The sequence below is a fragment of the Apium graveolens genome, chromosome 8 (assembly GCF_009905375.1).
Source record: "Apium graveolens cultivar Ventura chromosome 8, ASM990537v1, whole genome shotgun sequence".
Taxonomy (NCBI): domain Eukaryota; kingdom Viridiplantae; phylum Streptophyta; class Magnoliopsida; order Apiales; family Apiaceae; genus Apium; species Apium graveolens.
This window is the reverse complement of record NC_133654.1, coordinates 3,657,810-3,682,089: the sequence shown is the minus strand read 5'-3', so window position 1 is coordinate 3,682,089 and position 24,280 is coordinate 3,657,810. Positions and strand designations below refer to the sequence as shown.

The 24,280-nt window shown below is 32.3% G+C and overlaps 5 protein-coding genes and 1 non-coding gene across 6 annotated transcripts; 2 read left to right on the top strand and 4 right to left on the bottom strand.

Annotated features, from left to right (window-relative positions):
* Positions 1-2,480: 2,480 nt before the first annotated feature.
* LOC141679005 (laccase-17-like) lies at positions 2,481-5,390 on the bottom strand. Its single transcript, XM_074485479.1, has 6 exons — positions 5,165-5,390; positions 4,938-5,089; positions 4,597-4,841; positions 4,355-4,483; positions 3,296-4,255; positions 2,481-2,815 (listed from the first exon to the last, which is right to left on the bottom strand). The coding sequence occupies exons 1-6, from the start codon at positions 5,285-5,287 to the stop codon at positions 2,685-2,687; spliced, it is 1,740 nt and encodes a 579-aa protein (XP_074341580.1). The 5' UTR covers positions 5,288-5,390; the 3' UTR covers positions 2,481-2,684.
* A 1,338-nt stretch (positions 5,391-6,728) lies between these two features.
* Positions 6,729-8,079, bottom strand: LOC141677729 (protein LATERAL BRANCHING OXIDOREDUCTASE 1-like). The gene is made up of 4 exons (XM_074483778.1): positions 7,801-8,079; positions 7,462-7,709; positions 7,055-7,379; positions 6,729-6,974 (listed from the first exon to the last, which is right to left on the bottom strand). Exons 1-4 carry the CDS (start codon positions 8,077-8,079, stop codon positions 6,729-6,731), a joined length of 1,098 nt encoding a protein of 365 aa, XP_074339879.1.
* Positions 8,080-9,060: 981 nt separating this feature from the next.
* TRNAD-GUC (transfer RNA aspartic acid (anticodon GUC)) lies at positions 9,061-9,132 on the top strand. The gene has a single exon. It is a non-coding gene; the product is annotated as a tRNA-Asp (tRNA).
* Positions 9,133-9,251: 119 nt separating this feature from the next.
* LOC141677731 (uncharacterized) lies at positions 9,252-13,032 on the top strand. The gene is made up of 11 exons (XM_074483780.1): positions 9,252-9,512; positions 9,940-10,051; positions 10,133-10,206; positions 10,297-10,343; positions 10,464-10,617; positions 10,712-10,747; positions 10,822-11,026; positions 11,109-11,170; positions 11,252-11,352; positions 11,729-11,828; positions 12,598-13,032. The coding sequence occupies exons 1-11, from the start codon at positions 9,311-9,313 to the stop codon at positions 12,774-12,776; spliced, it is 1,272 nt and encodes a 423-aa protein (XP_074339881.1). The 5' UTR covers positions 9,252-9,310; the 3' UTR covers positions 12,777-13,032.
* Positions 13,033-13,246: 214 nt separating this feature from the next.
* Positions 13,247-13,987, bottom strand: LOC141677732 (light-harvesting complex-like protein OHP1, chloroplastic). The gene is made up of 3 exons (XM_074483781.1): positions 13,731-13,987; positions 13,521-13,643; positions 13,247-13,424 (listed from the first exon to the last, which is right to left on the bottom strand). The coding sequence occupies exons 1-3, from the start codon at positions 13,878-13,880 to the stop codon at positions 13,356-13,358; spliced, it is 342 nt and encodes a 113-aa protein (XP_074339882.1). The 5' UTR covers positions 13,881-13,987; the 3' UTR covers positions 13,247-13,355.
* Positions 13,988-14,795: 808 nt separating this feature from the next.
* LOC141679180 (putative cyclin-D7-1) lies at positions 14,796-16,957 on the bottom strand. The gene is made up of 6 exons (XM_074485686.1): positions 16,689-16,957; positions 16,497-16,583; positions 16,196-16,294; positions 15,745-15,955; positions 15,288-15,418; positions 14,796-15,201 (listed from the first exon to the last, which is right to left on the bottom strand). The coding sequence occupies exons 1-6, from the start codon at positions 16,953-16,955 to the stop codon at positions 14,983-14,985; spliced, it is 1,014 nt and encodes a 337-aa protein (XP_074341787.1). The 5' UTR covers positions 16,956-16,957; the 3' UTR covers positions 14,796-14,982.
* Between the last annotated feature and the right edge of the window lie 7,323 nt (positions 16,958-24,280).

Genomic DNA, 24,280 nt, shown 5'->3' with positions numbered 1-24,280 from the left:
CCAACACATACGACTGTGCCACTGTCCCGGAATTAATATTATTTTAGATTGACGAGTAACAGGGTTCCATAATACGAAACAACAGTTCAGGTCATTACAAGAAGCTATGCATACTAAACCATTGATAGATCCAACCAAGCATATTCTATTTACATGGCTAGATAAAGGGTAAGGAATATTGTCCAAACGAGTTTCGGGTAACTTATTATTAGTGCGAGAGAGTATGGATATAACACGAGAAGATTTGGTTTTGTAAGTGTTGAGTAGCATTAGATATTCGTTAGGGTTATGAGAGATGCTACGATTGAAGTGCGAGCGGGTAAAATAAGGGTCACAAAATAGAGAATTCCATGACTTACAAACGCATCGACAAGGTACTAGTGATTTGATCGGAAGTCGCATCAATATTTCATCCCGGAATATATGTTGGAGATAAAAAGCATGATCCATGTTGAAGGTGCTGGCCAAAAAACAACCTGGAAACACCTGCTTTTGAACGTGAAGATAGATTTTGTTTTTTCAATAATTATATGCTAAGAAAAAGGGTATGTTAATTTTTTATAGGTAATGGAGGAAGAATCTTAGTTAAATAAGGACTGACTATGGTCTCGTTTGTTTAGTCAATTATGCGGTTACATAGGAACTTTAACGGGTGTTGGCCCCGAATGTCATTTTTTTGGGATAAAATGACCGTCAATGTCACTTTAGGAAAGATGACCCCAAATGTCATTTCAAAACGGGGTCTCGAGATCCGTTTTTATATAAATCAAAAACGCGAATGCGGGCAGCGTTTTTCATTGTTTTTTTTTGTTTCTTTAGTGCTAAAACGCAAGTTGAGATAATGACTTTGTTAAAAAACATGATCTAAAGTTCCGTTTTGCATTTTTTTTATTTTTTTTGCCAAAAATAATAAATAATGTTATATTTTTGAGCTTAACAAGTTATTTCAAGAAATGTTTTGTTCATATTTTATTGATATATCTATAAATATTTTAATATTTTTAAAATTCAAATTGAGAATTGGTGAATCCTAAAAAATTAAAAAACAGTTAATAATTACGATTCAGTTCCTAGGGTTTAGGGGGTTTAGGGCCTTAGATTAAATTAGGGTTTAGGCTCTAGGCCCTAAACCCTACACCCTAAACCCTAAATCGGTGCACATTTTATTATTTTTTTTTAATATTTCTAAAACCCAAAAGGGGATTGATGAACCCTAAAATGTTAAAAATTGTTAAATTAGGGATCACTATTTAATATTTTAGGGTTTACGAGTTCTTAATTTAGATTTTAAAAATATTAAAATAATTATAAATATAAATAAAATATCTCTTGAAATAAAGTTTTGAACTTGAAGATATAACATTATCTAAAAATAAATAAATTAAAAAAAAACACTAAAAACGTAAACAGAAACAACGTTCTTGTTTGAAAACAAAACACGAACTCATGTTTTTACAACAAAAACATGAATTAAAATTATATTTTTACAATAAAAACATAAATTAAAATCATGTTTTTACAAAAAAAAACATGAATTGAAATCATGTTTTAGAGGTTAAAAAATTAAAAAGAAACAAAACGTGAGACGCATTGACATTTTTGTTCAGTAACAAAAACAGAACCTCATCCTCCGTTTTGAAGTGACATTTGGGGTCACATTTTTCAAAAGTGATACCGAGGGTCATTCAATATCAAATAGTGAAATTCAGGGCCTTTATTCAACTTTAACTTCCCCTAACTAATTTACAACTATAAAGTAATTAAAAAACCTTTGTTTTTCGTCAAAAAAAAAAACCTTTGTTTGGTTTATTACTTTGCAACCATAAGTTACATAAGTTACATAGTTAAATTTGGTAAGTAATTAATGTTTTTATATTAGATAACTATGTAACTTGTGATGAACATGGTGATCGTGCTAGCTAAGTTCCAGTTTTCTGGTAAGTACAAAAATTTTGGAATTTGGAATTTCCTTACTTAATCTAAAATTCTTCAAACCAAACAGTGTAATTGTTTTTGGTTCCAAGGAATTTTAAGTTATGTAGGCTCCGTTTGAGAGTGTTGTTAAAAATTGTTGTGCTGTGAGAAAAAATGCTGTCAGGAAAATTAGATTATTGTTTGATATTTTTTTTAATTTATGCATATTTTGAGATATAATATATAAAAATAATATTTTTGAGAAGGTTTGATGCCGAAACTGATAGTTACTTCTTGCAAAAGCTGAAAACAGTTTTTTTCGAAAACAGTTTTTTTCAAAAAGATGAGGGACATGCTTCAGTTTTTAGAATTTACCAAACACCTTTATGATAGCTTTTTAAAAAAAAACTGTTGTAACCGTCTGCAACAGCAATACCAAACGGGGCCGTACCTGAGTTACATCAAAACAAATGAGGCATGGGATTCTGTTGGAACACATTTTTTAGTCTCATTCCTTAAATTACATCTTCCAGATAATAAATAAGAAAATTAAAGCGTAAATCGCAAATCAAAATATTTTTTATGTATATTAATTATTTGATTGCTTCAAGAAATCAGGGGAAAAAACATAAATTTAACTCTCCTGGAAGCACCGGCTATCATTCTGAACAATGTTGAAGAACATAAAACAAAAAAACAAAACCAAAAAAAGAAAAAAAATTACAACTCAACAGTAATAATTAAATGAAGTCAATGTATATGACTTCAAGTTAACACTTGGGAAGATCTGAGGGAGGAGGTTGCAGCTTTTGATTTGGAAGCTTTCCATCCAAAACTAGCCATGCCATCTTCAATCCCCAGCTTGTGTGCACCTCCAGATGGCAATGCATGAACCACACTCCTGTTAACCACAACAAAATCGAAAAAAATTATGGGAAGTTCAAGGGTAACCAATTACGGGCGTTGGTGATGTGACAGTATGAAATGTTTTTATCGGTCTTTGTTGTTGTTGATGCTCGTAGGGCCATTGTATTTAATTGAGTTATATGCAATTAAAATGTGACACGTGTCATCTGGTAAATAATTCTTATCGAATTTGGTAATTTTTCAAACATTAGTCATAAACTTTTGTTTTCATATGCATGTCTCTTTTGAAACTCGACTTTCAAACATTAGTCATGAACTTTGATTTTGATATGCATGTCTCAATTTTGATATGCATGTCTCTGCTGAAACTCGACTCTCAACCTTACCTGTTGTGGCAGCTGAGAAGAAGCATATTTAGGTATTCATGTCTTAATGAAGACAATGTTCAACTCATTTTCCTCTATTTATCGACATGCATGCATTGAATTTCAATTAAATGTTGAAATTAACTAACCTGGGTTATCGGCTTGGAACCGAATAGCAACCCATCCACCAGGGGGCACGCCAACAGTGTTGCGTTCAACAGGATCCACAAGGTTGAAGTTCTTAGGATCCACATTTGGATTATAGTTGCCGAAACCTTGCCCAACAACAAAGAAATTGAAGCCATGGATATGAAGTGGATGACTTTCAGCACCTAAAATGCTTGTATCCTGCATGACTAGCTCTACACTTGTGTTGAATGGCAACACCATAAGTTTAGTGCCATTGCTCACTAAAGTATTGTTTGGAGGATTTCCGGTATAGTTAAACCAATGTGAAGGACTGACAGGGAAATTCGGGTTATAAACACCGTTTGATTGGCCAAAAAAGTGAGATTGAAGGAGAGATGTTGTTGGCATTACAAATGATATGTTATTAATGGAAGCTGCAAATCTTGTTCCATTTGGACCCTGGCAAGTCTGGTTTTTAGTCCCACAAGGGCTTGTTCCAAGGCCTACTGTAAAGAAAAACTGTTTGTCGATGTTTTTAGGCACATTAGCTGGAAATTTAGCACTGGCTAAACTACGAAGTTTCTTGGAAAAATTAGTAGCAAAAGATGTGTCATTTAGGGCAGGCAAGTTTGGTTTGTAAAGTAGAAGTTTCTTCATTGAATGATGAGTAGATCCTTCGTATTCCAGAACTCCTGCAACTGTGGTGTTATCAAATGTGCCAGCGCCTGTAGCGTATGGTCTAGCAGTCATGAGAAAAGAGGCTTTCGGATGGTTAGGTTTGGTCTTTAGGAGAACATTTGTTGTTTGTCCAGGGGAAAGTAAAATGATTTCTGTCTCAAATGGTTTCACATAGATAGCATCTGCTTCAACAACTGTAAGACTATGGTTTGCTATGCCGAAAAAGAGTTCATCATTCAGTGCAGCATTGATAAATCTTAGAAGATATGTTTTTCCTGGCTTCACCTTCAGCTTGAATGTGTCTGCATATGAAGAAAAATAAATCAGAACAAATGAATTTGCCTTTTTCTGAGTGTTTGCACAATGTTTCTACTTATTAGTTAAACAAATTAAGTCAGTACCTTTCGAAGAGCAGTTGTACAAAGGTCCAGGAAGTCCATTGAACGTATATGCATCCGAAACATTAGGACCTCCACCAGTTTGTGTAGCTTGAGTTATAATGGCTTCAGTATCAGCATTGAACCACTCTCCTACAGATGCAGAGTTAGCTTCATATGTAAGTTCATAAAATTGCGGTAGAAACAATTATCAATTTATACACTACTCGAGCATCAAACGATTGATTTAATGTGGCATAGATTACCAAATATGATGGGAACTTCCTTATGGGGCTTGGGGAACGGGTAAGGCACATCGGTCTTGGGAAGAATTATAATTGGACCATAGAGAGTTGATCTTAGCCATGAAATATGAGCATGCCACCAGAGAGTTCCTCTTTGTCCAACAATAGTGTAGTTGTACACATAGCTCTGGCCAGTTTGAATGGGGCATTGTGTAATATATGCAGGACCATCTGCCCAACCGCTTCTAAGCTGTCGAATTCCATGCCTGTTTTATGCAAAATGTAGTAGCATTTTATGCTTAAAATTCCGATAACATTTGACATTACTTGTGAAAGGGAAGTTCATGTTTGTGTTTCCATACCAGTGGATGGAAATATTGTTTGGGACATGATTAATGACTTTAATGAGTAGACGATCGCCCTCTCTAGCCATGATCCGAGGACCAGGAAATTTTCCGTTTACAGTAACAATGCTCTTGCTGTGGCACAGTCTTGTCACATTTTGCAGCTTAATCTATTTGTGCACAAACCAATTTAGTCTGATAAATGTTAAGAATCGAAAGGAAAATAAATAAATAAAGAAACTTACGTTGAACTCGTAATGCCTAGTAACCGGTCCTGCATTGCTTGCAGAGGCGAAATGAGGAAGAAAATACAATGAGAATAGCAGAATTCCTCTGCATAAGGGTAAGGAAAGAAAGAAAAGCCCCATTCTTAGCAGCTTTCCGACTCCTTGTGTGTGCGTGTGTGTGAATATCTGTTGATGTTTTGCTTGTGAGGTGGGCTAATAGACAGTGAGTCCTGTTTGAATAAAAGCTCTGGAAACTGGATTTATATAGAAGTGATGCTCAGCCTATTTTAGGTGATGCATGGATAATATAATAACAATATACATGCAGAAGTATTTTTTGTTTGAATTTAAAGTAAACTAGCTATTGTTTGGACCAACTATTGTTGGAGAGCAACTTTTGAGTGAGGTCAAAGACAATCTAAGTAATTACTAACATTTCTACAACTTTTCTTGATACTTAGTATATAATATCTATTAATTAGTCCCTTGCTCGGGTCGTATTTCTCACGCTCCTTTTACTGGAAGTCGAGAGTTCAAAAATAGTATTTTTACATATTTCAGGTGTATGGAGCTGTCTTGGTCATTGTTTGTTGCATGCTAACATCTTATGATTAAGATGATGGTAAAATTGTTAATTAAGATTATAAGTAAGTAAAGATTACGGTGGGTATATGTGTACACATGATCATTTTCACGAAAAGGACATGAAAATGGTTGGAAAGGATAACTGAAGAAGCTCAGTTTGGTCTGCTGTGCATTTTCATTTGTCAATTTTTGAGCTTTCAAATGTAGTTTACGTAATTTCTTATTAAGCAAACATGGGACAAGTCCCTGCTGTATTTCTCTTATTTGTTGACGTGCATTTAGTAAAATGTTAGTTTAATCTGTTTCTAGATCAGTAGTTTAAACAGAAAGATTATTGCTTAAGTAAACAAATTCTGCAGGAAAGTGGTTGACTAGGTTTGTGCCGGATAGGCCATAAAGTTGAATACGCTCACACACCCGCCTTGTTCATGTTCTTCACTTAGGGGAAAGTAATAACAACAATCTTGTCGCGTTTATTAATTTGATTCACTAGTGTATTCCTCATGTCACTGTCATCATCTGTCTTGCTCTTCTGCCGCCACCTGAAACTTTTATGTTTATCTTTCTCTGTTCTGCCGAACCACCTATCACTTTCTGGTTAATCGTTTGTCTTGCATTGTGTTAGTAGTGGATTAGCTGTTCTGTAATTCTCTTATCAAGCTGCACTTGAAATGTTTTCTAGGTGAAAAGGCGTATTAGTAGTGGATTAGCTGTTCTGTAATTCTCTTATCAAAATCTTTTTAGGTGAAAAAGAAGTACCACGTATTCTTAAGTTCGATATCATTATCTAATTACTAAAATTTAGCGCGACTGTAAAAGTATGATGAACACAATTGGGATTTTAACATGAACTGCATTGCTAAACAAAGATAATCAGGATTAAAGAATAAGTAGAAATCACACATATTTGATTCTGTTTCTTGATATTAGCCGTTTAAGTTTTCTTTAGTTTGATGAGATCTGCTATTCTTTGGTGATAAATTTTGCTCCCTTGAATTCAATTCTTTGCCATCTCAGTGTGAGTTTTTCCTTCCAATTTCCTCTTCATTGAGTTGAGGAGATAGTCTCCATACTTCACCTTCTTGTAGTTTTTGATCATATCTTGCGATTTCACCATAGAGTCAAAGGGCTCGATTTCCTTGTCAAGATTTGGGAAGAGAAAAGCTGCTAATGACATTCTTGCTTTGCATTCATTTGTCACTGCTCGGTGTTCAATGCTCTTGTATTTCCCATTACTCCAAATCTGTAAGAAAAAGAGGACTGACTTGTAATGTTCAAACGAGTTTTTGGTCTGTGCGATAAAAAATTAGAAGAATCAGTTACCTCTATAACATCTCCAATGTTGATAACCAAAGCATCTGGAATTGGCTCAACTGGAATCCAGTCATCATTGTGGTGTATCTGTAAACCATGCAGATGATCTTCCTGTAGTAGTATAGTTATTGAACTTGTATCGGAGTGAGGACTTATGCCAAGTACTTGATCAGGCTTTGAGCAAGGAGGATAGTAGTTTATGCGCAAAGCTTGTGATATACCCTTGTGCTCTTGAAGGAGAGTGTTCCGTTGTAGTCCCATATTTAAAGATATGGAACTAAGTAGCTGCTCTCCAATGGTTGCAAGTCCTTTTGAATATGTGTCAATAATATCCCTGCAATGACAATTGATCATTAAAGTTCTTAACGAAAGATCATATTTATGATGTTTCTGATATTATGGTTTAGAGGACATACTTGAAACCGACTGGTGTAGTTGGCCAATACTGAAGATTGCGAAACTCTTGAGGCATGGTGACAAGCACCAATGCATCTGACCAGTCTAGCTTCTGCTCTTTAGATACAACATAGGCATGACCATAGCCTTGTATGTCGTCAGGGGGCATCGAGAACTTGTTTTTCTCTTCTAGAGATAGATTGAAAAAACCTTCTGCATTCTGCTTCATGTTCTGCAGCACCTCACTTGGAACTCCATGGTTTATCACCTATAAAATTAAGAACAAGTAGAAAAAAGATAATCAGATGTCAGATTTATCCAAGTCGGTGAAATTTAAGCATACAATCCATTTGCAGTACCTGAAAGAATCCCCAGTCTCTGCAGGCCTGATCAAGCCTTTCCAGCTCCTCAATGTTGTCATCCGAGAGCAATGATAAATCAATGACTGGAATATCAGTAGAAAGATGAGTAATCTCAGTAGCTTTCGGCATGTCACATTGGTCCCTGACATATATTTGAGGAACACTCGACGAATTATCTCTTACAATTTCCTGCACATTTGGGACTTCTAAGGATCCTACAAAGGTTGGAGCAGTCTGCTCCTGATCAAAGGGTGTTTCACAAACTATTGATCCCATAATTATCTTTCTATTGAATGTTTAAGATACGGATTACACGTTCTCGCTACTGCAATGTACTTATAGGCAAGTTTTAGTTGTTACTAGGAGGAATCTTGTTCTTCTCCCTGCAAAAATATTCCTCAGAGTTACTGGCATTGGAGTTTTATGCCAGTTTCACTTGGATTTCATGAAGTGGATATTCCGAACACTGGATAAATGCCGTTTACAACGACAGCCGGATATTTTAAGATCATAAATAGATGTTTTAAGGTAAGTACTAGGTGTTCTTAACACTACATACAAGATCACCAGCAGATTCTTGGCTTTGTTTAGTTATTTTTTTCTTACATTTTGTCTGGTTTTGCTGGTAAGTTACAAGCCTTGTCTCCGAAAAATGAACACTTCTTTCTTGTCTTCTAATCAAAATACACAAGCTACGGCAGATATCAATTTATCATAGCATCTTATCCTAAATGCCACTGCTTCTTCATCAGTGATCTAGGAATTTTATCACAATGTTCTTAGCATCTATCTAAAATGTCACAATGCTCCAAAGTGCCTTGTCAATTGTCTGAGGACCATTTTATTGCATGTTAACACATATTATAGACACTTAAATACACAGAGTACGTCGACTTTATGTAAATAGATTTACATCATTTCCGACATTCTGTTGGCTTCGCTGGGGGCTCGCATAGTTTGTTATGTCAGCTACAAAAGGATAAGTTGCGTTAACATAAAAATATCCATGATGTTACGCACAAATAAAGGAATTTAAAAGATCACTACGTTTCGAGAATGTTAAGTTTGTGGATGAATGAAGTATACCACCAACAAAAAATGTGTATATCAACTATTACAAGTAAAATTTCATGGATGCAATCAGTGTTTGATACAAGAACATTGTGCACTTCTGCTCCTCTATTTTCAACCAAAACAACAACTTTGGCCTAGATATTAGCTATATTTTTGCAAATTTCTTCATAGGCTTAACATCAAGTCGTTGTAGTATAGTGGTAAGTATTCCCGCCTGTCACGCGGGTGACCCGGGTTCGATCCCCGGCAGCGGCGCTTGTTTTTTCATTTTTTTTCCATTTCTTCCCGGATCCAAACCGGGTTAATTGAAACCGAAATCCAAAACGGGTCGGGTCATCACAATTTATCTACACTTCATTTATATTTTCTTCCCAAAAAAACAAAACCCCAACATAAAGATTCAATCTTTAGAAAATTTCAAGATTTTCCGGCGATGATTCGAATTGCAAGCAAGCTTTTTCCGGCGACTTTTTCTGTTCACAAACCCATATGTAATTCAAGCTTTTTAACTCAGTTATCAAACACAAAAGCTCAAAAGATTAGATTTTTTTCATCAAGTGATGGTTTTAAGGCTAACCCAGTTGCTGTTCAGATGATTAATTATGCTCTCTCTCTTGCAAGATCCCAAAAATCAGGTCTTTTTTACTTTCCCATGTTTAGAATCTCGATAAATTAATATTCGATAAATTTGTAGTGGACGGTGTGTTTTTAATCTCGATAAATGAAAATTCGATGAACTTGTTGTAGATAATGTATCTTTAATCTTGAATTCTTGATAAATAATACTAAAATTTACGGGTTTTCGAGATTATTAATTTAGAGAGGTTTAACTGTATTTGTGTGTTTACTATTCTAGTGTGCTTGTACAGTTAACTTACTCTTTTTTAAATTAATAAATGAATATTTGATGAACTTGTTGTAAATAGTGTATTTTTAACCTAAATAAATTGATAAAAGTTCGGTTCGGTGTAATTGATTAATAGAGGTTTAAGAGTGTATATGTGTGTGTACTGTTATAGATTATGTACTCTTTTGTATGACTGATTATGTGTGTGTGTGTAGATGAATCATATGCACAAGGTTTATTAGTATTGGAACAGTGTCAATCTACGCAGCAAGATGATAATTCAAAGAGTTTGGTTTTACTCGGCATGTCTACCTTGTTCTCGGAAAGGTATTAGCTTTTAATTGTTTTTGGTTATGATATCTTGTGTAACTTAATTTTGTAGCTAATTTGTGGTTCTTTAATTGGTAGAGGGAATTTTGAGGAAGCGATTGAGCAACTGAAGAAAGTTTCAGACTTGGCTGTTTCGTCATTGGCTATTAAAGGTAAGCAGAAGGATATATCTCTTGGGGAGTGTGAATGAGTTAGCTAAGTTTAGGGTTCTGATTTTCGGTTTTTGTTTGGTTGAAATCTAGTGGCTGCTACGGAAGCACTTGTGGGGCTTCACTTGGAGCTCGGTCAGGTACTTTACTAAAATAATGTTGCAATTTTGTGTGCAGTTCGTAATTCGTTAGTCAATATATTTTGAGCTTAGACTTTAGTGGCAATGTGTATTTATCTGGAGACGGTTCTCCATATATAGGATGATACTTCATCAGTGCTCGCAGATATATGCTTACAACTTTTAGAATCTGTTAAAATGGAAACTGGCAGCGGTTATGGAGATGGAGTACTAGATGCTCGTGCTAAGGCAGTAAAAGGGCTGGTTGAGCTTGTCCGTGGCGATCTTGAATCATGTATGATGTCGTGACTCGTCGAGCTTTTTGTTTTTCCCTTTTATTTTCGTGTTATATGAAATAATTGGCTAAATATTGAGTTGCACTTGTACAGCGGATTCATTTTTTCAAGGACTTGAGGAAAACAAAGGTGACATGGTTTCAATTTATGTCGTTTTGTATCATTTTCTTCATCTATATATTAATTGTGGTGTAATTTTTTAGGCAATGCTGCTTTATCATATGGAGGATTCCTTCATGCCAAGCAAAATTTTCCGATGGCAAAGGAGATATATGAGAAAGTAATCCAGGGGGTATTGGAAATGAAAGATTTGAGCGATACACATAACTTAGCAGCTGGTAATATGGCTTTGGAGGAAGCTCTCTTGGCAGCTACTTGTTCATTGGGGCAGCTTGAGGCACACTTAGGGTTAGATTTTCTTTTACAGTTTCTTTTCTGAGTTCTCAGTATGAGTCCTTTTCTTTAATGATATCTGTTTTATGCTGTTTAGAAATTTTGCCGAGGCAGAGGAAATATTGACTCAAGCACTGACTAAAACTGAAGAACATTTTGGTGGGTTGGTATTTTAATAGATTTCTAGTGAAGTATAGAACCTTGGTCTCGCACTAATTATTTGTTTTTCTTTTAATATAGGCTCACGTCATCCCAAGGTTGGGGTTATTTTAACCTGCATAGCTCTTATGTATCGACACAAAGCAGCAACGGAACGGTCAAGTTCCATTCTGATTCAAGAGGTTGGATACAAATTGAACCTTTGCAACTTGGCATGAACATAAGCAATTAATGCGCTCTGTTTTAAAACATACTGATTTATTTGTAGCACGAAACCAAACAAGAGTATTAATTAATTTGCAACTTTCTAAATATACTTGATGCTTTATATGGGTTTTTTTTTGTAACTAAAAACTAGCTTGGAATCCTTCCCCAATCCTGTCATAATTTGTTCAAAAGAACCCTGCATCAGCTTTTTATATACACGGTTTCAAATTTGCAAAATTTATTTCAGTATTTGAGATATTATTACTGATGTGTTGTCAAGTAGCCTATTTTGTTGTAACTTATTTCAGGATTAGTGCTCATAATGACTCCTGATTAATATATCGTATACAGGGACTGTATAGGAGAGCTCTGGAAATGCTAAAAGCTCCTTCGCTAGAAACTACCAATATGGGGAAGGTGCATAGAAAGGACATAGTTGCTCTTGCAAGAGGTAGAATTTACAATCTAGATCTTTATATTTGTTAAGCGGATTTGCTCAGTTGGTAAATATTTTTGAGATTTTTATTATATCTATATCCAAACAATGACAAGATCCATGCCAACACTTTGAGGCACCTTTTTTATTTTGGCTAACTTATAAATTGCTTCTATTGTGAGATCAACGAGTTCCACACTGTTGTGAGTTGCGACAATCGTTATGTCGAGCATACTAATGGAAACATGCTTTATTATTTTTTGAAGTAATCTGTATTCTGTATTGCAACTTAATCACATCTGCCCATTAGTTTTAGGAGATCAAATTTCTTTGTCTTATATTACATCTGTTAAGCTAGATTGCTCGGGTGAATCATGAACATCAGTATGTTTATATTACCAATTCTAGTCGCTCAAAAATGCGGAAACAACACAAAAGAAGTAATGTGTATCAAGGACATGGTGTCATGAACTTCACACTGATTATATTGCAAGTTTGTAAGCTTCCAGCTTCAGCACACTACTAAATGTACCGTGGTGTCCTGTGAAAAAATTTACCCAACAGGGTTTCTGAAATGAAGGTAGAGTTACTACCTCGACTCTTAAGTGCTATTTTCTTTTTACTAGGATGCATGTTCTTACTGCATGGTACATGCCTACATGGTATTATTTAATCGCAGATGTAGCATATGTCTACGTGAAATATATAAGTTTGCGATGTTTATGTTCAAACTTCAAACCTCAAGGACTTCTCTTTTTTTAAAATAGCTGCTGAATATGTGTAGGAGGGTATGCTGAACTGCTGTGCATTCAACAAAACAGGAAGGCTGAAGGAGAAAAGATGAAAAAGTGGGCAGAAACTGCATGGGGAAATTGCCGTCTATCAGTAGCTGATGCACTAACAATATCTGAGCCTTCTTCTAAAGTACCGGTTGTTGATCTTAGGATTAGCAGAGTATTCTAGTTATCTGCCTAGAGCGTTTCTGTCCAAGCTGTTTAATTTGAGTGTATATTATTCTAGGGTTGTATTATATCACAACCTGTAATCTAGCGAGATCATCAGAATGTTTGATTCTGTATTATCTTTTAAAGAATAGTCGAGAATAACAAATTACGAATGAGATCAACAGAATGCTTGGTGTTGTAATATCTTCTAGACAATACTTGAGAGTTGAGAATGCCAAAGTCATGAATAAGCTTTCTGTTTGCTCTTCTTTTCAGATGATGTGTTGAGGTGTTTGTAAAGATCATTTTAGTCCGTTCATGAGTCATGACTGCAGACTCTGTGTTCTGACAGCTAATTTGCACATTACCTCTTTGAACTGGAATATACATACATGAACAATATATATAGAACTTGCATTGCATAGCGTTGTCTTGCCCTTAACAACACCTTAGTGATTTTTATCAAAGACACTAGAAAAATGTAAAAAATATCATAACATGGTAAAATTTGATGCATATAAGAACCTCAACACTTTTGTCAAATTAAAATTTTACAAGGCTATTGTATATCATTGTATGCAACTCAAACTGTGTTTCTTCAGAGAGGAATATCAAGTCCTTTTCCAATCTCCACTCCAATCACCTCAAGTATACCTTTGTTGATAATCTGAAAAATCAAGAAAATGCAGCTTAAAATCAAGAAAACTACATAGCTAAAGCTTACACAAGAACTTGTCAAAAATGAATATAATAATAACATTACCAACTCAACAATAAAGGTTCCAATTAGACCAATCATGCAAGCTCTTGAGTTCCATATCTCAGCAGTTTTTGTAAATCCAAGAAAAGGTGCTTTGAATTGAGGCTGCACTTTAGGCACTTCAACCTGTAAATTTCAATAGCCACATCTTGTTATATACAGAAATAAAAAGATTTTGCATGATAAAAACAGGCAAGTGAAGAGATTTAGTACTCCAGCAGGAAGCTTTGCAGCTTGAATTCTGAAAGATGGTAGCTTTTTCTTGTTGAGTGAAGGTTTGGCAACTTGATTTGAAGGGGAGATTTGTTTAGTGTGGTGTAGTGTTGGAAGAAAAGAAGATGAAAGTGCTGATGATGTTGCCATTTTTTTGTGTTTTGATGGTAGCTGAAACTACAGCCAGTTCTTTCTTCTACAAAGACAACCTTATCTATCTCACATTCTCACTGCTGACTCTGGATTGTGGGGACCCATTGTACTGGAGATGAGTTGGGGGTTTAAGTGTTTGTACATGGACCTCACATTTTTATCAAACTGTCTTGTATCTTAAATATTGCATATTAATTGAAAATTACATATGGCATACTGATATTATATCGTATTAAGTTGTTAGAGAAATATCCTCATATTATATTTTAGATATTATATCGTATTAAGTTGTTAGAATATTAGATTTTAGAACAACTCCTCACTATGAAACTCATTTTTAAGATCTTTGGAGAGTTCGATATGTTAAATAATTTACTCATCTATTATTAATTAGATGAAGACCTAATTAGATCTTTATATTATATTTTAACAAGTGGTTTTATAAAAAATGTTCTCAATATAAATTAATTTTTTAATTTAGAAAACATATCATATCATTAACTCCATTAACTTCCAATACTTTGTCAATACTTTGTCAAAGACCTTAAATATCTGTATGATTTTTAGGGTTCTGATTATAGTTAGAAAAAAAAAAGACCATTGTATTCAGAGTTCAGAAATGTGTCTACAAATCTACAATAACAGAACTGAGGTGATATTAATTCATAGTTACTTACAGAAACACTAAAAAGAATAAAGTTCTACAGACATAGAAGAATAATCCAATAAACAGCTTTGTAAAATCATATAAATGTGCACCACTCCACTGCACACAAATATTGATAACTTATAATCTGCAATAATCAATGTTTTACTATTAATTTTCGCTAGTTAAACAGACTTACACACCCGCCTTCTCTTTGAAAAGATTCGAACATTTGACATCTCTTAAATGAGGCGAGGATACGAGTAATCAATGTTTTATTACATACACATACAGTACTTATAATCATATTCATATAATGACCTACTCTTTGTGCAGATCATGAATCTTATGCTTCTACAATAACTACTGCATGACAGCTTATCCAACCATTACACAATTCTTTGTAGTTGCCTATACCATACAAATTACCACAACAATTAACAAGCAATTACATCATTCATGCAGATCAATCCTCTTCCTCTTCTTACTTGCTATCTTAGAGATACACAGTAACTCATCAACATGAGGATCACATCTTTCAACTACAAGTGGACCGATACTTAATACAGTCACTGGACTTGATGATCCATAAGGCTGATCAGAAGATAGTATGTTGTACAAATCATCAATCAGTTCGTTGTCGATGATTTTATGGCACTCGAGAAGATTCTCCTAGTATTAAAACAAAAGAATAATTGGTAAAATATAATATAGACTACGAATTATTAGGACATAGGAAGCTGTATCTGATCGATTACCATTTCATCTGGTGGGATGAGGTTTAGAAAATGAGTTAAGACAGAATCAGATGATGGAATCAACTTTTCGGGAATGCATCTGAGCACGCACAGAGATATCACACTTGGCCTGAATGCTAGGAGCTTATGGTCTGAAAAGATTCACAAAGAAAGTTAGGCATCAATTAATCAGACTACGTATGATCTCCTTGTTTGGAATTTTTGTGATAGTATACTAATTAGGGAGCAGTGAAAGTTCTATCAAACACTAAAGATCGAAAATGTAGTGAGCTACAAGCACTGAAGACGATCAAAATGTTTTGATACTTCCATGTACCAAGATTTTCATATTCTCTTCATTCTTCTGTAAATTTGATTCATCGAAAAATGTGGAACAAACTTCATCATTTACATCATATATCTGCATTTTTTGATTTTTTTATCGTAATAGAGATCATACAGAGGACATATGTCTTACCTAAGCAAAGAGCAAACAGAAGGAAGTCCGTCAATCTTGTGAGCAAGTCATCTATAAGGAGTGGTTTCATCGACAAATCAAGATTTTGTATGATCAGTTCCACATAAGAATACGGTGTTTTACAATTGAGTCTCCATTGTATTGTTTGCAGGAGTTTCAATTCCATTTCTTGAATCAATTTTGGTCGGAAAGAATGATCCAGACCCTCTACCTGCAAAAATATAATATATAGCTAGTCACATTCGACATCTGAACCATTAAAGTTAACTGTTCCATGATCACAAAATTATTTGAAAAAGATTTATCTAAATAATTCTGGGAAAGTAGAGAGAATATATTACAATTGATTCAAAACATTTTGTGATCATCTTGACATCTTGCACCTATGCAACTATTAATCTAGCATTAAGAAACCACCAGTTGTATATGTATCAAGAATTTCGATTTTCACCTGAATGTCAAGCAATGCAGGAGGGGATGTTTCATTGAACTTGGAGGCAATGGATAAACATGCAACTGAAAGTAATTCCACCATCCAGTATCTCCAACCCTAAAAAATTATAAATTAGCATTTTCAATCCTGTGTTCCATCTGGCTAACGGGGATGAGAATGAGATTTCAATAAAAAAATGTATTAGAATCTGGTTCCTATATATTTTTATTAACCGAGTTAAAATTTTATGATGCGAATTAGACAGAAACCTAGATTCATTTTTATTACTAGAAGATCAATGCAAATCTCATAAACTTACATGACACCGGTTCAAAGATATAAATCGATCAAGGTAGTTGACAGCATTAGAGACAGTTTCAGGAGACAGATTCAATCCCCGTCGCGTCTGATCAAATGATCCCAAATAGACAAAAAGAGTGTCACATTCAAAAGATTTTCACAGACATGATGATCATTCATCACATTATATTGATCTTCTGGGAAAACTTACTTGAATGAGCCAGTGAATAGCTTTGCGTCTAAAAATACTAATAAACCGATCGGAATCGAGAAGGTCCACGTACCCCGGTTGAGGCATGTACGTTCGTTCCTTTTCTCTGTACAACTCAAAAGCTTCTTCAAGATCTTGCTTACTTGTGTAAAAACAAGTAGTGTTAATGTAAGTATTAAAACCTGCAGTCTGTGTTAGTTCAGAACTTGCAGCAGAAGGACTCATCATAAGCCAAACATGCTCCTCATTGCAGAAAAGATTCTCCATTGAAATCCGGGTCCAAAAAAAAGATAGAATAAAATTATTGTGCAGAACTGCAGATGAATTTATAGACACTTCAAGTATCTTGCGGCAGGAGAATTTATGATTATGTCTCCTGAGTCAGAGTTTATCGCTTAAATGCGGTTTATCTTGGTTCACGTAATTTGCAGGTTATCGCGTGAGCCCGTGTATTTTACCTAGTATGCACTCGAAGGGTAGCGGCTGCGGTTCTCTACGATAAAAAAAACACTTCAAGCATGTGTTTGTGTGTGTGCATGGGCTGAAGGTGGTGGACGTGGGGGTGGAGTTAATTAAAGGAGGGGACACGTTAGACATGAAATGGGGTAAATGCAGTTTCAACTGTGTAGTTGGGATTTATGTTTATGTTTAGTTTTTGACTGCTCACTACTAAACTGCGTGACTTTTGTAGATTGGTTGCACGAGACCTTTTACTATTGATGTTTTGGACCATTCCGTTCGGGAATGAACGATCTAATAAAATACTCATGACATGGTAAGTATGAAAAAAGATTCCAAAATGTTCTTAAATAATTATATTTTTTCAAATTTTTTTAATATGTAACGATACACATGACAAGTTTTGATTGTGTGTGCGGATTCATATCTAGCAAAATATGTCTCAGCATTTAAATAATCGAACCGAAATTTATAAAAACGAGATCTGGTCCGGAATTCGAATTATATAATCCGGTAATTATTCAAAAATTAAATTGATTCGAAAATTACCCGAATCGAAGATCCGAAATACTAGATCCAATTATAAATTGAAACCGATCAAAACTGAATAATATATTTCTGACTGAAGAGGACCTGAAACAAGCAAAATTCATACTTAAAAGTATTTTATGTTAATGATAATATAATAATTTTATCATATTTTTTTGTAAAAGTACCTTATATAAAATTAAAGTACTACAATTAATAAAGAGATATTTTTTAAGTTTCACAAATTGAAATAAAATGAATAAGTTCCAATTCGAAAATATCTGAATCGAATTTCATCTGAACTGAATTTTGTATCCGAATTCATCCTCTTTTAATCAGAATTAAACCTGAACCGAATCACATCCGATCCAATTTGAATGTTCTCCAATAATATCATAATTCAAAAGTGGAACGGATCTAAACCGATCCGATTATCCTAATTGTCAGGCTATATCTATATATTGACACATAATTATTTGGAAAAAAATTGAGAAAAAATTGAAATATCTTGCATTTCTCTTTTATTTATGAGATATTAGTAGTCCATATTTCTAGGAGAGATGCATCCAACACAAATGGCAATTCATCGTTCATGAACTTAAAACTACCTGGGTTTAGCATTTTTCAAATATTGATTATAATAACTAGCATAATAATCCGTGCATTTTCTAGAATTTTTTTATACACCACACAATTATAATGTTTTTGGAGCAATTCCAACAATATCCTCTTGAGTCAAATTTTGAAGAAACGGAGATAAACTTTTTCTCCAACAAGCTTCATGTCCCTCTCTATAACGTTAAAAGTTTCGAAAGTTTCCTCACTTTTAGGAGTTAATATCCCATCAACTATTATTATATTATATTTTTCTTACTCGTTATTTTATATATAATGAATGAATATAAACAGGGTAGTAAGTGTACGTTTAAAACGAAACGATTAAACTTAATATGTAGAATGTCGTTAGTATGTTTATAAATAAAAAGCTAAAAGTTAACATGTATAATCATTATTAACATGTAGTGAAATAATTGATTACTTAACTAACATGCATTTATAATTATTCAAAAATTAAAATTATGTAATAAATAAATTGCTATTATTTATATATAATATTCACATTATCACTGACAAACAATTCATATTTATTTTTTACGCAACCGGTATCAATCATGGTTGTAACATAAAAATGAATTATATATTTTTAAGACTTATTATTGATATTCATGATTTTTTTCAAACATTCAAAAGAAAAATTGTAATTATATCGTTATTTAAACTGTTTTTAAGTTTCTTTCATTACGACTCTAATATTTCTTCATATAATAATTTGATAACATTTTATACTATTCTCCTAAAATTAAAAAATTTCAGTTCAATAAAGTTTTATAAATATCAGTTGAACTGGTTAATTCTTTCAAATTACTGAACAATATAGTTTTTTCCTTAAATAATATAAAATGCATTGATTCAAATGCTACAATATCGTATAGATATAACTTTTATTTGAATAATTCAAAATATTAAAATAATTCAAAATATTTGTACAATATTATCTTGATAAATGAATATTGCCGATCTAAAAGAATTCATTTATAAAAGCTAGATTTTTAAAGTGAAAAATGAAAAATAAATCGATTTAGTATATCATTGTAGTTTTAACAAATCTCTTTAGATCTCATTTCAAATTTCAAATATTCTTAAAATCGGGACAAATCCCAAAATTAATAATACGTTAACAGTGAAGTTAGTAATTTTAATATAAATAATCAATTGACTTGATCCTATAAAGACCTCAAACACATTAATTTATATTAACACAAAATATTAAAAAATTTCACATTATTGGTAAGATATTCTCGCCGAGCTTGTAATTTTAATTTACTAAACGTAGAATGTGACGATGTTTTTCGGCCGGGCCATATAGTCAAATTTCGAGTATTTTTTGAACAATGGGCCAAGTTCTAAAATGCATTGACCTATTATAATTCAAACTTATCTAAATATGTAATACCAATATAAATTATTTATATATAAGCGATTTTATTTTCAATATTTAAAAAAAAATTATATATATACATTTTAATTACTTTTTATAATAAAAAATATGTTAAAAATATATGAGATATATTTTCAAACTAAAAAATGATTAATAAATAAGATAATAATCCATTTATGTACTATGTCTAATTTTATATCTGAAATTCAATTCCTTAAAATTAACAGTACAAATATTTAACTAACTATATTTCTTTTTACTTAATTCAAGTAAGTATCTTTAAAATTAAATAAAATATTCATTTAACACACTTACATATTATGTGTATGATAAAAAGCACATGTGAGAATATGGTGTAGTGGTAAGAGGTTATATAGTTGAATGAAATTCCCACGAATCACATCTTTTATATAAATATTAAAAATAGGGGTAATTTAGTCTTTTCAATGAAACTTTTAATCTCATAAAATTATACCCTTGTTGGGCTATTATATATAGAAGAGATTGTTAATTTATGTATGAAAAAAATTATATTTAGGATGCCTCGGTATTATTATTATTATTATTATTCATGAATCACTCTCTTATATATTATTTTTTTGTAATTTTAAAACGGTCTTTCTAATGTGTGCCCAAGGGTACACAATAAACACTAAATTTTTTGAGTTTGGTGCATTTTTATTGATGGAATTGTTGTAAATGCAGGGATTCTATCAATATTTATGATTAGAGGATCAATCAAAATGCACCAAAAATCTAACAATTGTATCTTAAAATTAGTTGGAACTCGTGTAATTTTAGCACTACAAGAAAAGATGTTCCCCTGTTTCTTGTTGTAAAGCTTAATTAGAAGCTAATAAAATCAATTAAAAATGTCGTAGAATGCAAAATATATTTATTTTGGACAGTAAATAAATAGAGTCATTCGTGAACAAAAATTTCAAAATGGCGCGTTTTAATAAATTATGTCTGGTTTACCTTTTTACACGAGCCGATCAAGAACATGAATCGGTGCTCGGATGAGTAAATGAGCCGAATTTTTTTTTGTTCGACTCGTTTAGCTCGGAAGCGGCTCAGACTCGGTTCGTTCTCGGCTAACTCGACTCGACTCGACTCGGATAAAGTTTATATATGTTATAAATAATAATTTATTATTAATCACTTAATATTTTATTGATACATTTTTCTTGTCATTTATTAATAATTTAATAATTTTGTTTATATTTTCAAGTTAAACTCTTAGTTTTTCCAAAAGAAAACCATCAAATACTGTTATCACGATCTATTCGTCTTCAATTCTTCAAAATAACATAAACGTCTTTAAATAACTTGTAATTTTACAAAAATCAAATTTAAATAAAATATCAAAACATAATAAAATTTGACATGGACAATTTAAAAAATAATGTTCGATTTGTAAAATTATAAATATGTCAATAATATAAAATAAAATTGAATGTTTTAAAACTCAACCTGGAAAAATAAATTAATATAGACTAATAAACAACAGTAAATTGTGAGTGTATAAGATAAAAACTAGTATTTCATCTCAATATAATATGCAAAATTATGCATTAAATTTAAGATTGGTCAAGTAAATAAATAAATAAATAATTTATTAATAAATAACTAAATAATGTTTGAACTCGACTCGGCTCAATTCTCGATTCTTGTTGAGTAAACTTGTGACCAGCAGATCTTGGAAATCACTGCTTGGTTATTAAAATCAGGTCAAACCTCAAACAATGTACGTAGAATATTGAAGACAAAACGGGATCTTTCAAAAATCAAAATCTTTGAACGTAATCATTATATATCGTGCCTGTGTGATTTGTAAATTTGTGGGATTCGTCAAAACATATTTGTATGCATTATCAATCTAATTCTAATCAAACAAAGTTCAATTTGTGATTTATAAAACAACACATCCTCGTTTTTCTCGGTTGGTTATTTTTAAACTTAGGGCAGTAAACGAACCGAGTCGAGTCGAATTTTTTCGAGTTCGAGTTTGAATTTTTTCTTAACAAGTCGAGTCGAGTTCGAATAGTTTAACGATCAGATTTTCATGTTCGAACTCGAGTTCGTTAACAACCGAGTCGAGTTCGAGTTGTGCACGAACTTTTTGAGTTGAGTTCGAGTTGGTCATTAATTTTTTAATTTTTTTTGATCTTTTTGCACAATTAGAGTCCAAACAAGGCCCAATTCAAATAAAATAAAATTTAAATTCAGTCAAATTAGGAAGACAATAGAGTATTCTCATGTATATATTTAGATTTTTTTTAAGAATATTGCTTATCGAGTTGAGTTCGAGTCGAGTTTAACGAGTTGAGTCGATCTCAAGTCAATCTCGAGTCGAGTTCGAGTCGACCACTTGTAAAACTTGGATCGACTCGATAAGCTAAACGAACATATTTTCTTGTTCGAGCTCGAGCTCGATTATTTAACGAGTCTAGTCGAGCCTAACGATCAGCTCGGTTCGTTTACAACCTTATTTAAACTTCATTTTCTATTCATCTAAAAAGTAATTTTGCATTCTGACAAATAAAGAAGAGAAATAATTTTGCATCGTTTTGTTTTGAATTTAAACTTCTCTTTGTATTAGATCTGTTCATCAGTTGGGGTATATTTTTTTTCTATTTTCTGTAAATATATATTTTTTGGGAACATTTGTGTTTTTAACAACTTTTTTTTTTAAATATAAATTCCATGTATTAATAGTTGTGAGATGAAGTTCTTTAATGAAGTTGACTATAATAGTTGGTTATATTTAAAAAAAATATGTTACTGGTACTTCAAGTTGTTATATATAGAATAAATTATTTTTATATGATAATAAATTATATAAAATTTTACTACAGGCGTGTGAAAGTTCAATAAATATAATTAATATAAATTGATTCGCTAAAATTATATTGGAGTGAAATTTTTATTTACTTATTATCTTTAAATTTATTTTTATATGTCATTCAAAATTTTAGCTAATAATTTTTCACCATTGCAAATCAAAAATACCAAAACTAAATTTCTGACACCTCAAAAATTTCGGAAGCTTAGTAAAAATGGGCGATATCTTGTTTGAATCATTACGTAACTAATTGGATATATATTGCATTTGAAATCATGCACTTCATGTCATTTTCTAATTTAGTCAAAGTCTTGAACACGTAATCATGATTTCTTATTTTCAAAATGTTACACGTGTTTTTTTAAGTAAATATGTTTGACTAAACACATATTAGGACAAATATTGGGTGCATCAAACAAATACGCAACCTTTTAAAATATTTTTATTCTCCATGCCAGGTACATTATTATTATATTATATACTAGGAGTTTAGGTGGTACATTAAGATAGTACCGTCGTCAAGGTTCAAAAATAAAATAAAATAAAGAAATACAAAAATTACAATAAACATTAAGTTTTAAAAAAAATTAAAAAGAAGTTAATAACGCTAGTAGATATACTTTAAAAAAAAAATTCACGTTTAATTGGAAGTCACACCAAATTAAAATTAAAAAGAAGTTAATAATGATAATAGACATACTCTATAAAAAAAGAATTCAGTTTAATTGGAAGTTATACCAAAATTCACCCAAAATCGTTTTATTAAAAAGTTTTTAATATCAAAAGTAGGCAAACTAAATTAAAATTTACAATACTCACCATCTGAAAATTATAGAGTCAACAATATAAAATTTTAACAAATTAAAATTTACAAAAAACATAAATTTCATGATTAAAGCAAGTAAAGTAAATAAATCAAAATTAATACTAATGAAACTAATATTATCAATTTATTTATGATAATTTATAAATTCTCATATTTTCTATCATTATCAAAATATTGTATTATATCATATACATAATTAGTGTAAAGTACAAAAATAAAAATTTATTATATTATATCCTATATATAATTAGTGTAATGGAGTTTAGGTGTCACATTAAGATGGTACGGTGGTCAAGGTCAAGATTGTAAATTCCTAATACTTATCAAGTGAAAAAAGAAACAAACAAACACCAAAAAACAAAAAAAAACGATATATGGAAGGGAGTTTAGGTGGTAGGTTAAGATGGTATGATGTCAAGATTGTTAATTCCTACTCCCTCCATCCCAACCAATTCTTTACGTTTGATTTCTTTACGTTTGGTTTGGACACGGAGGTTAAGAAATATGTATAAAGTAGTGTAAAAGAGAAAGAAAAGTGGGTGAAGTGGTGAGACACATTGATTTTTAATGTATAAAAGGGAGATAGTGAAAAGTCAGAAAGTGGTGGGACCCATTGACTATTTGTGGTAAGTTTTGAAATGTAAAGAATTGGATGAGATATTGCAAAAGGAAATTGTAAATAAATGGTTGGGACAGAGGAAGTAATACTTATCAAGTGAAAAAAGAAACAAACAAACAAACACCAGAAAACGATATATGTGCTATATTTGCAAAAAATTCCTAATACTTTTTTTTATCATAGTGAACCAGCAGCCGTTAACTTTCGGGGCGCACTGGCTAAACCCCATGGTTCAGGCAATAGCCTGCAAATCACGTAGAAAAAAATACAAAAAATACAATCAACATTAAGTTGTAAAAAAAATTAAAAAGAGGTT